Source organism: Somniosus microcephalus, chromosome 1 (genome assembly GCF_052327205.1).
Source record: "Somniosus microcephalus isolate GS21.2 chromosome 1, FLI_Smic_1.0, whole genome shotgun sequence".
Classification (NCBI taxonomy): domain Eukaryota; kingdom Metazoa; phylum Chordata; class Chondrichthyes; order Squaliformes; family Somniosidae; genus Somniosus; species Somniosus microcephalus.
Genome location: NC_140987.1, coordinates 406,969,759 through 406,985,317, shown reverse-complemented (window position 1 = coordinate 406,985,317; position 15,559 = coordinate 406,969,759). Strand labels below are relative to the sequence as shown.

The window sequence follows — 15,559 nt, the reverse complement described above, 5'->3', positions numbered from 1 at the left end:
GCAGGCTAAGTGAGTGGGCAAGAACATGGCAAATGGAATATAATGTGGAGAAATGTGAAGTTATCCACTTTGGTAGGAAAAATAGAAAAGCATAATGGCCCAGAAATTCGGGCCGGGGGCTTCCCGCGGGTGCAAGCCCCGGACCGGCACTTACCTTGCGCGCCGGTCGTTGAGCTGTGGGCCCCCGTGGAATTCCGACCCTGGCCCTGCTCCAACTGCCGGCACGCAGTGCTTGTGTATCCCAGGGGCGCAGTTAGTTCGATGTGTCCCCTGGGATCACGTGGGCCATGGGGAGCCAATCGGAGCAGGGAATGCCCATTCATAAGTTTGTCAAAACTTATAAATACTACGGGCCCCAAAACATCACTAAATCTTCAAATAAATTTTTTTTTTAAATCACTTTTTTAAAATAAACTATAAATTACATGAAATAACTATTTTAAACAATAATTTAAATTTTTGAAAAAAATAATTTTATTTTCTAACGGGGCTAAAAATAAACTTACCTTACTTTAAAGTGTTTAAAAATAATAAACCTGTGGAAAAAATGTTTTAATTTTAATTAATTCACCACTTGCCTTGTAAAAAGCAGGCCTTGCGCCTGCTTTTTAAATGTGCAACTGCTGGAGACTTACCCTCCCGGGAAAACCTGCAAAAAAAACTTAAGTTCGATGTGCACGCGCAGCCTCTCCCGTGCACGTGTTCGACCTCTTAATCCCTTCTTTCAGGGGAACGGAAGTGCCGGTACTTCCATTGGGCCTATGGGTGAGTACCCCGTGCGTACTCACCCGTGGAGACCCGAATTTCTGGGCCAGTATTTTTTAAATGGTGATAGATTGGGAAATCTTGGTGTTCAGAGGGACCTGGGTGTCCTTGTACACAAATCAATGAAAGTTAACATGCAGGTACAGCAAGCAATTAGGAAAGCAAATGTTATGTTGGCCTTTATTACAAGAGGATTTGAGTATAAGAGTAAAGACGTCTTCCTGCAATTATATAAGGCCCTGGTGAGACCACACCTGGAGTATTGGGTACAGTTTTGGTCTCCTTATCCAAGGAAAGATATACTTGCCATAGAAGGAGTGCAACAAAGGTTCACCAGACTGATTCCTGGGATGGGGGGGATTGTCCTATGAGGAGAGATTGAGTAGACTAGGCCTATATGCTCCAGAATTTAGAATAATGAGAGGTGATCTTATTGAAACATACAAAATTCTTACAGGGCTTGATAGGGTAGATGCAGGGAGGATGTTTCCCCTGGCTGGGGAGTCTAGAACCAGGGGGTCACCGTCTCAGAATAAGGGGTCGGCCATTTAGGACTGAGATGAGGAGAAATATCTTCACTCAGAGGGTGGTGAATCTTTGGAATTCTCTACCCTAGAGGACTGTGGAGGCTCAGTCGTTGAGTATATTCAAGACAGAGAGCGATAGATTTTTGAATATTAAGGGATATGGGGATAGTGCAGGAAGGTGGATTTGAGGTAGAAGATCAGCCATGATCTTATTGAATGGCGGAGCAGGCTCGAGGGGCCGAATGGCCTACTCCGGCTCCTATTTCCTATGTTATGTAAATGTCAGAAAGGTGCAGTAATAGATGTTGGAGGGAGCTTTACGTTACATGTAACCAGCACTGTACCTGACCCAAGAGTGATTGACAAGGCAAGGTAATAATAATAATAATAATAATCAACTTTATTGTCATTGTTAGTGCACAAGTGCAGTACAACGAAATGTAAGCTTGCGGCTCCCGAGAGTGTACATTTAGATTAAGACATTTAAACATTCAACATACATTTGGCTTGTAATACATTAGCATAAACATAACCATAATAAAGTGCATTGGCAGATGTGCAGGCTTTAGAGTTTATTTGTGGAGTTCAGTAGGATGACAGCCCTGGGAAAGAAGCTGTTCCTAAATCTGGTCGTACGGGTGCGAATGCATCTGTAGCGTCTCCCAGATGGCAGGAGGGCGAACAGACTGTGGCTGGGGTGGGTAGGGTCTTTGATGATGGACCGTGACCTCCGTAAACAGCGTTTCTGGTATATGTGCTCTATGGTCGGTAGCCGGGTGCCGGTAATGCGTTGGGCAGTTTTGACTACCCGCTGCAGGGCTTTCCGGTCATAGTAGCTACAGCTGCCATACCATACTGTGATACAGTTTGTCAGGATGCTCTCTATTGTGCAGCGGTAAAAGTTAGAGAGGATCAGGGGTGACAGGTTACATCCCTTCAGCCTCCTTAGGAAATATAGGCGCTGCTGGGCCTTCTTCACCAGAGAGGAGGTATTGAGGGACCAGGAGAGGTCTTCCGTGATGTGGACTCCGAGGAACTTAAAGCTGTCCACCCTTTCCACCACAGCCCCATTGATGTGGATGGGGGTGTGACTTCCGCCTTTAGACTTCCTGAAGTCCACAATGATTTTAGTGGTTGATTGCACTTCCTGTTGTCTAGATGTGTTGCATGGCACAGAGAGTTGAGGTAAGGGCAGGGAAGCCAATTGCAAATATTTAAGTAGAGTACAAATGTAATACACCTGAGCAGATTCAGTTGACATCCAGCTGCACCTCAGTAGATTCTTCTTTTGTGGTTTGGTATATCCAGGAAGAAGTGTGGGGGTATACTTTATAAACAGGCCTCTCTCTAGTAAAGATAAAGTTCTTTTAACTGCGCGTTGAGGTGCAAATAAATTGTGAGTTGTGGCTGAAGCTTACTCAATAATTGACAACCCTTTAGTTTGGCAATGCTCTCGTTTACATGTTCTTTTAAGTGGTTATGATCACTTTGAAAATTTACAAGTTACTTTTTATGTTTTTGAATTTCCTGCATGAAATACCTGCACTAAAAAGACTCCCAGAACTTGTGAATGAACTGTATGTTTTGACAAATATTGTATGCCCAAAATGGGACTAGTGCTCATTTTGCGGTGGTGGGTCGAGGAGGATGGCGGCACGGCGTGGGTAACCAGAGTTGTCTGCTTCATTACTGGGGGGCTTTTTGATGTAAATTATAACTAATGACGTTTAATTTCCTCTGTCACGTAAATTTTTTAAATAAGTGAGTTAATGACTGGGTTGCAGTAGCAGAAACAGGAATTTAATGGGAAGGTATTAATAATGCATTGAAATAATGCACAGTGGAAATAAAACCTAAAGAGGTTTTTAAAAAAAAGGTTTTCAAATGAGCACTCTCCCTTTAACCTGACACTACAGAATCAACCCTTTTGATTTAAAACATCCAATTAGGCAACCAGATTTATTGGTTACAACTATTTGATTGGATAATTTATTGGATCAAATAACTGAATTCTTACACTTAAGATCGCAAGATAATTACGGCTGAGGAAGGCCATTCAGCTCATCTTAGCTGATCCATCTCAAATGTCCCTAAAGTTCCCTCATTGCAGCATCTAATAATTTCTTAAATGATTCTAGGGTTTCAACTCGAATACTAAATCTGGTGTTCTATTCCTTTTGTTGATCACTCTGTCTTAACTTTGCTTTTTAGTATTTTAAACCTGTGGTCCCCTTGTTCTATTCTCACAGTTTAGTTTAAAGTAATTATTTGAATTTAGCTTTTCCATATCATTTACTAGAAGAACATTAGAATTAGGAGCAGGAGTGGGCCATACGGCCCTTCGCGCCTGCTCCGCCGTTCAATAAGATCATGGCTGATATTTGACCTCAAACCCACTTTCCCACCCGATCCCCATATCTCTTGATTCCCCCTCGAGTCCAAAAAAAATCTATCTTGGCCTTGAATATACTTGACGACTCAGCATCCACAGCCCTTTCAGATAGCGAATTCCAAAGATTCACAATTCTCTGAGTGAAGAAATTCCTCCTCATCTCAGTCTTAAATGGCCGACCGTTTATTCTGAGACTATGCCCCCTAGTTCTAGACTCTCCAGCCAGGGGAAACTACCTCTTAGCATTCGAAACCTCTGAACAACCAATTGTCAATCTCCCTCAGAATCTTATGTTTCAATGAGATCACCCCTCATTCTTCTAAACTCCAGAGAGTATAGGCCCAATCTATTTAATCTCTCCTCATGGGACAACCCCATCATCCCAGGGATCAATCTAGTGAACCTTTGTTGCACTGCCTCTAAGGCATGAATGTCCTTCCTCCGATAAGGAGACCAAACTGTGCACAGTACTCCAGGTATGGTCTCACCAAGGCCCTGTACAATTGTAGTAAGTCTTCCTTACTCTTGTACGCCAACACTCTTGCAATAAAGGCCATCATGCTGTTTGCCTTCCTAATTGCTTGCTGTACCTGCATGCTAACTTTCTGTGTTTCTTGTACGAGGACACCTAAACCTCTCTGAACACCAACATTTTAATAGCTTCTCACCATTTAAAAAATATTCTGTTTTTCTATTCTTCCTACCAAAGTGAATAATCTCACATTTCCCTACATTATACTGAATGGCCTAGAAATTCAGTTTGCACAGTTTTGGGGCGCTAAAGTCGGGCGTTCGGTAAATTTAGCGCCCGCCGGAAACTGCAGGCAACCGCGCCGAAATTCAGTGGTTTTGGCCAAGAGTTTTGGCGAGCGCTGAAACCGGCGTTGCAATGCTCGGTTCCGGCGCTAAACCGGCGTTGCGGCCTGATAACGCCGATGCCGGGCGCAGCGCAGGTGCGGTCATGTGTTGCTTGACAGCAGACACCCTGACGCCGGCCTGCTCTTAAAGGGGGAAGGGTCAACTTTGACTGCTGCCACGCCCTGCACACTGGAGCCCTGCTGCTAGGCCTCAACAGTGCTGGTGGGACAAAATAGCGCCAGAACAGATGGAGATGGCCCGTGAAAGAGCCCAGCGCTTCTCAGACCATGCACTGAGGGTGCTGATTGATGCTGTCCAGGAGAGAAGACCCATCTTGTGCCCGGACAATGGCAGAAAGGCTCCCAGGAGAGAGTTCAGGAAAGCCTGGAGGAGCATCGGACGCAGGGTCTCCTCAAACTCAGATGTGCCCAGGACTGCGGACCAGTGCCGCAAAAAGTTCAATGACCTCTGTCGGCTGGTGAAGGTGAGTACCCTTTCCACTGTCCTCCTCATCCTTGCATGTGAGCCTCACACTATGGGCAAAGGGACCTCAAAGGCATAATGGGCAGCCCTCCTCACGCAGCAATGCCACTGGCATGATCATCAGCAGCACTTTCTGCACTGACCACACTGGCCAGGCTATTCCACCATGGGAGGCAGTACACACAGCAACAGGGCACCACACTGTACTTAGAGTCCGTCCTTTCTCTTGCAGGCCAAGCTGGCAAGAAATGCACGCAGCCGGCTGGAGACCGGTGGTGGACGGCCCCACTACCAGGCTCTAAGTGCTCTGGAGGAGAGCGTCGCTGGACTCCTGCGTCCCCGGGTGACTGGCCCTGTAGCCATCGGGGATGCCGACCCTGTGCTGGAAGCCACTGGTAAGGAGATGACCGCTTGCAGCTCTCTTGTTGCCCTAGTGCTTCCGATCTAAATCCTTTCCCACTGACGGACAAATGCGCATAATGCCACCGCTCAGGCGTCCCTCGCTGACGCCCTGTCCTCACTTTAAAGCTACTCTTGTGCCTTCCTGCTTTCAGCTGCTGAGGAGGAGGTAGTCCCTGAGGCGCCGGGTGCCAGGCCCTTGGAGGAGGAGGACGTCCAGGACGAGGAGGAAGCCGGGCCATCGGGCGAGCCCTCAGCCGTGCCAGGGGATGGCAATGAAGGGGGGACGTCTGGCATGCAGGAGAGCCAGGGGGAGGTGTTGCAGGGGAGGGCAGATCCTGCTTGCAGTGGGGTCCAGGCAGGCGGCAGGGGTCGGCCAGCTCGGCCGGCTTCTCCACAGCTGCAGAGTCCTCTCTCCAGTCCGGAGAGTGGCCTCGGCCAGGAGGGGCGCCTCCTGCAAGAGATCTTGGTGGCGTCTGACCGGCGCCACCATGAGTTCATGGGAGTTGTGCAGCAGATGCCGCACGCCATCGAGTCCCTGGCTCAGAGTGTGGCAGCATTCGGCCAATCACAGGCCAGGGGGGTGGAGCAACTGGCCGCAGCGCACGCCAGGGGGGTCGAACTACTCGCGGCACTGCAGGAGGAGAGTCGCCAGAGAGGTGGTTCCCTCGAAACACTGTCACAGCAGCTGGAGGCACATACCCGGGCAGTGCGGTCACTGACTTCTGCCACACTCGCTTTGACGCAGAGGCGTCGCACCCGCACCCGCCGCCCTGCTGCAACACAGCGGCCTGGCCTCCAGCACATAGCTGCGCCAGCTGAACTGCCAGGCCGGACGACTGCCACTGTGTCGGCTGAGCCTCGCGCGCCTGGCAGCAGCCAGCTTGCCCCCCTTGGAGCATCCGACACTGCCACTCCCCCAGCCAGGGTGCGAGGAGCTGCTGCTGCCACTGATGCTGGCCAGCCACAGCCGAACCAGTCAGCAGCCGGCCCCTCCCGGGACGTGCGTCGTGTTGGCCGACCCCCAAGGCCATCTGTCGCGACGCATGGGGGCCCTCATGAGCCTTCCCCCAGCCTTGAGGCTGCCACAGGGCCCACGTTGAGGCGGAGCAGTAGGCCGGGCAGGGGCCGGGGAAGGCTCTCTAAGGACTCGCCCTCTCGGCACAGCCGCTAGAGTGCGGTCTCTGCGGCATTGTATATATGGGGGGGATTGTGTTTTGGGGGCTGATTTTTGTGGATGGCCGAAATTGAAGGCATTTTGTGTTTTTATGGGGGTCTTTCTGTTGGCGAGGGGGGCCCTTTTTTTGTTACGGCCAATGTTGAAGGCCATGTGGATGGCCAACTTTTGTTAGTCCTCCCCAGGTTGGGGGAGTGACATATGTTTGTGACTGTTTTTTGGGTGTGTTCTGTGTTTTTGAGTTTCATGTGGGAAGGGGCCTCAGTTTGTTAAATAAAGGTTTTTATTTATTCAGCTTGTCCAGGTGTCATGTTTCAAGTGTTTGCTGCGTTAACCGGCTGACGGCTTCCGGAGCGGCTGCCTTCAGGTGCGCTCATTCCCACAGGCCATTCCCTCACAGCGGGCCTAGAAGTGTCGAACAATAAGCCCCCGGCGTACGGCCCTTGGGCCTTCTGGCCCCCTCCTGGCCTGCTCCTCCTCCTCCTCCCCCTCCTCCTCCTGATGGTCCTCCTGCTCGTCCTCCTCAGGTGGTGGTGCAATGTCAGGTGGCAGTGCCTGCGTCCGGCGGATAGCCAGGTTGTGCAGCATGCAGCACACGACGACGAACTGGGACACTCTATCCGGCGAATACTGTAGAGAGCCGCCGGAGCGATCCAGGCAGCGGAAGCGTTGCTTGAGGACGCCTATGGTTTGCTCTATGACGTTCCTTGTTGCTTGATGGCTTTCGTTGTATGAGTCCTCCGCTGGGGTCCTGGGCGCGCGGAGCGGGGTTATGAGCCATGTGCACAAAGGGTAGCCCTTGTCCCCGATAAGCCATCCCCTTGGTGGAGGCTGTGCCTGGAACATGTCAGCCACAGTAGTCTGGCGCAGGATAAAAGCATCGTGGCTGCTTCCTGGGAAGCGGGCATTTACAGCTAGGATGCGCTGCCTGTGGTCACACACCAGCTGCACATTGAGGGAATGGTAGCCCTTGCGGTTGCGGTAAACCTCGGGATTGTCTATAGGTGCCCGCATAGCCACATGCGTGCAGTCAATGGCGCCCTGCACCATGGGGAAGCCCGCGATCCTGCCAAATCCCACTGCACGCTGCTGCTGCCTCTGTTGGGTCATGGGGAAGGAGATGAACTGGTGTCTCCTCGCAAACAGTGCATCGGTGACTTGCCGGATGCAGCGATGTACGGCGAACTGGGAGATGTTCGCGATGTCCCCAGCAGCGGCTTGGAACGAGCCGCTTGCATAAAAGCTGAGAGCCACCGTGACCTTCACTTCCACCGAGAGAGACGTCCTGGACATGAGCTGTGGCTGCAAATCTGCGTGAAGCAGCTGGCAGATCTCTCCAACCACCTCCCTTCTGAAGCGCAGCCTCTTTACACAAAGTGCCGCAGACATGGTGACATAGGACACCTGCTGCCGGTATTGCCTGGGTGCGTAAGGCCTACGTTGGCGACGCCTGATGGCCCTTCTGTGTCCACGCATGGCTGCCCGTCTCTCACAGCGTCTGCGAGCCCTCCGCACATAATGCTGCAACTCAATGTTGGCCCCCCATGCAGCCCCCATAATCAAGGTCGCAACAGTGAAATCAGCAAGAGTCAAATGTCAAAGCACTGGCCAGAAGCCAGAAAGACCTCTCCTATCTTGTCCCAAATCTGGAATCTCTGTCCCTTGGTCTCTGTGTAGAAATCCAAAGCAGTGAAGTCATTGCAGCAAAATGGCTGGGCTTTATAGGTCAGTGGAGGTGCCCTTTAATTTGCGCTCCCCGAGGCCCACAGGGCCTCTGCAACGTTCCATTTTACAATTCCTAATAGCGCCACGCCCACATTGGGCGGGCGCCACTCAATTTCCGGGTTGGGGCGCTAAAACAGCGTTGCGCGAGGATATGACGTCATAAGCTGCGCGCGCACCCGAGCGGGCGCTAACACTTTGCGCCGGCGCTAAATCTCAAATGAATTTGGGCGTCGGCGCAGATCGGTCTGCATTCCGGCGCTAAGGCTTTATCGACGGAAATATAGCCCTTTTTTGGCGTTAGCGCCTGGCGCAGCCAACTGAATTTCTAGGCCAATATGTATATACTGCTGTAAGTTCACCCTTCAAACACCTCCTTTCAAGGCTGAAAAGCACAAGTTTCTCCAGTCTCTTCCCCATAATTCAAATCTCTAGCACTAGGGGTCAGCCTTATGACTCTTCTTTGCATGGCTTCCAATGCTTGGATGTCTTCCTTGTGTCTTGGTGACCAGAACAGGTCACAGTACTTTAGTTGTGGTCTGACCAGAACACTGTACAGTTTCATCATGACTGCCTCTGAATTATATTTTATCCTGCTCCCCACCACTGCCAAGCGATTGGGGCGGAGGTGGAGGGACTGGGTTGCTTGTGTATTATGATCTATTTTCCCCTCGCAATAAGAAATTCTTGTTTCCTTCCCCCCTCTCTCCTTTGACAAAAACGGAATTCCTTCTGAAAAATGAGGCCTTCCTGAAAAACTCCAGTGGCAAGAGTCACCTTGAGCACACATGAGACAGAATTTAAACCATCTGAAGAGATGCTGTTGACTGCTAATAACAGATTGGCTTTCTTCAAAGGTTCAACAAAGAGAAGGAAAAATTTTAATTACGAGAAAGGGTAGGTGGAGTCTGAAGAAGTTCATTCTAGTTCCATGCCCAAAAAAACTTTCCTCCTGGCAGACTTTGCCCACTAAATGAATGACTGGCCATGTCAGTAAGCTGCAATCGGAGAGTGAATGACTGTGGAGGAATTGAGCCTAGTCAGCTTGTGCACACTTGTCCTCTTCTACCCCACTCCCTGTTCCAGTGGTTCCTGTGTGAACAATATCATGAAACCTCTGAACAATCAATTATTAAAGCAAGAGCAATTGGAGTGAGGGGCAGCATCACATAGAACATTTCTTTAACAGCCTGGGGGCTGTGACATGTTTGGAATGCGTGTAATTGTATTAATGGTGCTGCCCATCTGAATACTCACTGAGATTGTTGCTCCGTTCCCTTGTTACCAATTCCCTACTGTAACTGAAGTGGCTAATTCTAGTATCTTGGGCACAGAGCCCTGGATACAGAGTTACAGCTCAAAGCTTTCCCAGGACCTCAAACTATGAAACTCTTTTTATTTTTCTAGGTCTTCCCTTCCTCCTGCAATCTACAGCCTTTTAAAATCCAAGTTTGGTGTTGTCTAATCACAATTTTATGATTTACCATCCATCTCTCTTACTTTTCTCAGTCTTGATTTGTCCTGTAGGATGTGCCACATTTCTCAAAAAGAATGATTCAGTTTTTTTGAAGTTTATAGAAGACAGGAATTCAATTTTTCAGTGGATTTTTTTACCATCTTGGGACAACAGATTAAGACTGGTAGGTGGTCAGACCATGACACTCCCTCCTCTCCCCCATCCCTCCTTTCCCCATATTCCTCCTTTCCCCCATCCCGCCTCTCTCCCGTCATTCCCCCCATCCCTGGTGCCCCAATCCCTGGTTGACCCCCCCCGCAATCCCTGTTTTTTTTAATTTGTTTTTTATGGGTTTTAGGCGTCGCTAGCAAGGCCAGCATTTATTGCCCATCCCTAATTGCCCTTGAGAAGGTGGTGGTGAGCCTCCGCCTTGAACTGCTGCAGTCTGTGTGGTGAAGGTACTCCCACAGTGCTGTTAGGGAGGGAGTTCCAGGATTTTGACCCAGCGACGATGAAGGATCGGCGATATACTTCCAAGTCAGGATGATGTGTGACTTGGAGGGGAACATGGTGGTGTTCCCACACGGCTGCTGCCCTTGTCCTTCTAAGTGGAAGAGGTGCTGTTGAAGAAGCCTTGGCAAGTTGCTGCAGTGCATCTTGTAGATGGTACACACTGCAGCCACAGTACGCCAGTAGTGGAGGGAGTGAATATTTAAGGTGGTGGATGGGGTGCCAATCAAGCGGGCTGCTTTGTCCTGGATGGTGTCGGGCTTCTTGATTGTTGTTGGTTTCCCCCCCCCCTGAAATCATCCCCCCTCTCTACTCTCCCCAACCCTCCTCTCTCACTCTCTTTCTCTCCCCATCTCTCCTCTCTCATGTTCTCTCTTCTGCCCCGTCCCTCCTCTCTCTCACTCTCTTGCTCTCTCTCTATCCCCCATTCATTCTCCTCTATCCATCCCAGTTTCCTAATTAGATGTTCTCGCTCCCCCCTCCTCTCTTTTCAGCTCCTAAATTGATTTTCTGCTGTTAGTTCTTTTTAGCTCAAGAGCGTCAAGGTGATTAATTGACAGCTGCCTATCATAGTTAACAAACTTAATCTGTTTTCGATCACTCCGTGTGCTTCAAGGTTAGCGTCTAATGAACTCAACTGCCCAGCATGATTTGTGTTTAATTGTCTTCCCGTGACAGAAAATGAAATTCATCAACACCAAATTCCTAAAACTTTTAATGAGGTAAAAAACCTGTTTTTTTAATACACCAGGAGTGAGATGGGAGAGCTGAAAGCACAAAGGCATGTGTAACACCCAACACCATGAAGTCACCTCATGGATTGACTATCACATGACATCACTTTGCCTGTTGTGAATATGAGGGCTGTCAATCCTTTGCCGGGAGTGTAGAGAAAGAAAGTGTTGCATTTATGTAGCACCTTATCAGATCTCTTTGAAATTTCTTGTAATGAATCTTGGAATGCAGTGAGTATTGTTGTTTAGGCAAACTGCACACTGCAATATCCCACAAACAGGTATGACCAGTAAAGCTGTTCTTTTTTTGAGTTGGTTGGTTTTGTAGGATTCACAAAATTCCGGGACCCCCTACTCAATGGACATGTGTCTGGAATTTAAAAAGGGACTGTGTTGGACCTTTTGAAGGAGAAATGTGGACAGAAATATCTCACGTTTAGGCGCCTTTGGACTAAACTAGGGCCTATTGGATTGAGTTTGGACATTTTAAATTGTATGCTGGGTCTGCACAGGGAAATGGGATCCTTATAGGGCTGCTAACCCACCTGGGAGGCAGGTCCCCAGGGAGACATTAGCAGTCTAACAAAAGCCCACTTACCAGGGACCCAGTTACATACATATTTTAATAGTTCTTAAAACGGCTATACAGAAAAACCCTGGCATCAGCAAAACACACAATGGACAGTATCAAGACCTGATTACATTCTAACAGCACCATTCAAAAACCCCATCAACACCTTTGGGAATCTTGTATCATGCTAATGCTCAATCAGCCCGCCAAAATTCTCACAAAGGGATCACATCAGAGTTGATCAGCCTGCCAAAATCGCACAAAAGGGAGTCATCTAAAATCAATTGTGCACCCGAGTTTTGGCGCAAAAGTTTAAGCAGCCTCTCGAGTATAACTGGGGGCTTGCTAGTAGCTAAAGAGACCTCAACAGACGGGCTGAAGAGAGAGAGTGCCGGCGGGCAGCAGCAGCAGCACACCGGAGCAGAAGAAACGTACCCGAGAACACGCTGGAAAAGCACTTGGACTCTGGGCTCTTTGACTCTGGCTTTGAAACATCTAACTTGCCACACGAGGTTACAGCAACACAACAAGAAAACCTAACGAGAAGCCTCGGAGTCACTGAAAGATCAACCATCATCCAGCGCTGACTCTAGGAAAAACTTGCTTACCATCAAAACGTCGACCAGTACTAATAACAAAGACACCGCAACCAGCCAAGGAGTCCACAAGATTGAGGAGAGAGAAAGCAGTGTGCAACTGGTCTAAACTGTGGAGGAATCCTTTGGTGAGCATAGTCCCTGTAATTTCAGAGCCTAACTTAATTAGTGTAGTGGTGGGAGGTGGTTTTATTTTGTTTTGTTTTTCTCTCACTGCATAACCTCTGTACCCGTTGCGTATACGTTTTTGTTTAGTTAATTCGTGTGGTGTGCGATTTCTAAATAAAATGTTTGTTCTTGCACCAAACAGTTGTCTGCCTACATCTATCACATCCCCTAAATAATTCCAAGCCCCAGAACCAGGGAGTGGGACGATTCGAACCGTCAAGGTCAATTTAAAAGGCCAACAAACTCACCACCCCCTACATAATGGCGAGCCAGGTAGGAGCTTGGTACAAAGGATGTGAGGATGTAGACTCGGTTCTGTTGGAAAGAACAAAAATGGAGGAAAGAATCTCCAAATATGTATTTAAGAACGTAAATATTACCAAAAAGTGGGTCATAAGCCTGTTACGGGCTAAGCGTCCAGTGGACGCAGCTGCTAAGTGGACCGAGAGCAAGGACCATAAAAGGCCAATAGAGAAGGCTATTTGGTTGGTCTGCTACCAAAGACAGATCCAGTTGCTGGATAGGAAGGTCAAGAAATTGGTAGCAGATCTCCGGGAATCCGAAGAGCACTCAGCCATAAGGGCTATGGCAGAGGAGAAAATGTTTGAGGAATTAACTAACCACAAGCATATCAGATTACAGCTAGAAGAGACCCACAGGAATAAGCAGGACTATTTCCAATGCCAAGTAACAGAGGCAAAGGGGAATGAGCTAGCGCTGTGGGGGGAAAATGCCCGCCTAACAAAAGTAATAAGAGAACAGGAGGAGAGGATTTGGGATGTGCAGCCAGCCTATAAAGTAGCCAGTAGCAAGGGCCCTGTGAGGCCAAGATAAAAAGTTTAACCCAGGCCCTATCTAATGCTAAGGGGATGGTATGCCTGATAGGCCCAAGCGCTCCTAAGGGAGACGTGCAGGAGCAAGGGGGAGTAGAAGGGGATAGAGTGGCAGAATGGGACGTCCAACCACCACCTGTAGCCCTACCGAGGTTTAGCCTGGCAGTACAGAGAGAGCGCGGCACCGAGGAAATACAAGGGGCCTCAGGACTGGGGCCGATGTGCCCGATCCATCAACAAAAGTACGGTGCCGGCAACGGTGGTCAGGGACAAGGGGCCCTGGAGAGCCAATTTGTAATTCCCCATGGAACCCAGCAGCGGCAATGGTAGCTCAATTAGAAAAGTTAACCCCTCAAGGGGACCCCTCGCTCCATTTTATGGACATGGAGCAGGCAGCCGGTATAAACGGCTGCGATGAGGCCGAACAGGCTAAAATGCTGCTTTTCTCCTTGGATCACAAGGTATACCAGGCCCTCTTGGCAGATAGCAAGAGAGGGCAGAGCACATACGCTGCGATCCAAGAAGAGGTGTTAGAGGTTCTGGGCCTAAATGATGGAAGTCCGTTTTCCCTGGTCGAGAAGACCCTGCAACAGGCAGGTGAAACCCCACAGGCTTTCGCAGACAGGCTGTGGCCCGTCTACGACAGAGTATGTGGAGGAGATCGCGACCGCGAACACCTGGACCGGGAACCAACAGCTCGCTGGCTTCACAGCCTAGTGGCCAACTGCCTGCCACGAGTAAAGGCTAAAGCCGAGCTGTGGTTCGACCCCAGAGACCCCACCGCTACCGAGGAGTCAGTGGTTAGACAGTTAACCCTGGCTTACCGGAATGGCAGAGGGGCAGTTGAGGCCCCACAAAAAGGAAAGGTCCACGAGATCCGGCCCAGTAATTCCAGGAGAGAAGGGCACCAGGAAGGGGGGAAGCCCTCCCGATTCAAAGAGTACGTGCTATGGGTGCGGAAAAAGTGGACACTGGCGGAAGAATTGCCAAAATCCTTGGAAAGATAGGGCAGAAAAGGAATCCTCACCCTTAAAGGATTCCCCTGCCACAAAAGGTTTAGCAGCCCCGGCTCAAAGAGCCGGGCCTGTGGCACACAATCCCGTTTCGATGAGATCGTGGCCGCGCTCCGAACTATGACAATGGGCTCAGGGAAGGTAGCTGTAGCCACCGGCGCAACCCCATCTGCCCCACCTAATCCTGATCCATGACTAGAGCCAACGCAGCCTGTATACCTGTGCCCTTTACACTATGATGAGTGGAAACGGCCTTGCGTGAAGATGGAGGTGGAGAGGGTTAAAGGGACCTATCTGCTAGACACTGGTGCTTCCAGCACTATCGTCTATGCGGATAACCCAACCACCTCACCTCTGTCGAACGGAGTCCCGTATTCCTTGGTAGGGTTCACAGGTAACGAGCAGGCTGGCTCGTTCTCTATTCCACTATCAATTGACTTAGGAGCATTCCGCACCAAGTGGAAGTGTGTCCTAATGAAGTGGGAGAAAGAGGGAACAGGGATCCTAGGTGTAGGTTTCATTATTGGCCACAAGGTCCTAGTGGACCTCAGAAATCATTGTCTATGGGGAGTGGTGTGCACGGGGGAAGAGAAAGAAGTTGTAGTGATCCCGGGGATACAAGGCAAAGGGACCCTATGCACGGTAAAGCCAAAAGAAGGCTATGACCTCGAGTTACTGGTAAGCAGTACCCCCAGAGAGTATCGGGCGTTTCTGCGGGCAAATCTCGGTGCATTCGCCACCCACAAGCATGATTTTGGAAGGGTAACAGGGGTCGAGGTTAGCGTAGATGGGAATCCCATGGCCAGGCCCCAAAAACAGTATACGTTCCCTAGGGAGGCGGAGGCAGACCTGGAGATTGCCCTGGGTTCTCTAGTCACACAGGGAGTGTTGAGGCCGATAGCCACCCACGTGAACTCACCACTTTGGCCGGTTAGGCAACTGGACAATTCGTGGAGAGCCACTGTGGACTACCGGGTCCTCAACCGCAATATCCCAGCCTGCACGCCCACGGTCGCTGCAGTCGCCGACCTAATTGGAAGCATACCGGCATCTGCGTGCACCTTCACAGTGCTGGATATCTCAAACGTTTTTTTGTCCATCCCGTTAAAGAGAGGGGACCAGTACAAATTTGCTTTTACCTTCGAGGGCCAGCAATACACGTGGAACTGCCTTCCCCAGGGGTTTCATCACAGCCCCAGTATATTCCACCAATGCATGGCCAATTGTCTAAAACACTTCAGCAAGCCCCAGCAGTTAGAACAGTATGTGGATGACCTGCTCCTATTCACCGACAAGGGTGAGGAGCACGGCCCACTGCTGGCTGAACTGCTGGAACTGCTAAAGGAAGAGGGTTT

At 49.7% G+C, this 15,559-nt stretch overlaps 2 protein-coding genes across 4 annotated transcripts in view; both read left to right on the top strand.

The window, feature by feature from the left end:
• Positions 1-15,559, top strand: part of efnb1 (ephrin-B1) — a 276,055-nt gene that overhangs the window by 156,517 nt on the left and 103,979 nt on the right. The gene's annotated exons all lie outside the window — the stretch shown is intronic.
• LOC147125160 (uncharacterized) lies at positions 2,900-6,900 on the top strand. The gene is made up of 3 exons (XM_085986800.1): positions 2,900-2,956; positions 5,237-5,420; positions 5,580-6,900. The coding sequence occupies exons 1-3, from the start codon at positions 2,900-2,902 to the stop codon at positions 6,596-6,598; spliced, it is 1,260 nt and encodes a 419-aa protein (XP_085842926.1). The 3' UTR covers positions 6,599-6,900.

Coding starts and splice junctions, on each gene's coding strand:
- LOC147125160 (XM_085986800.1), top strand. CDS start 2,900: ATGGGACTAGTGCTCATTTTGCGGTGGTGGGTCGAGGAGGATGGCGGC. Junction 2,957..5,236: donor AGGATGGCGGCACGGCGTGG/GTAACCAGAGTT, acceptor CACTGTACTTAG/AGTCCGTCCTTTCTCTTGCA. Junction 5,421..5,579: donor CCCTGTGCTGGAAGCCACTG/GTAAGGAGATGA, acceptor TCCTGCTTTCAG/CTGCTGAGGAGGAGGTAGTC.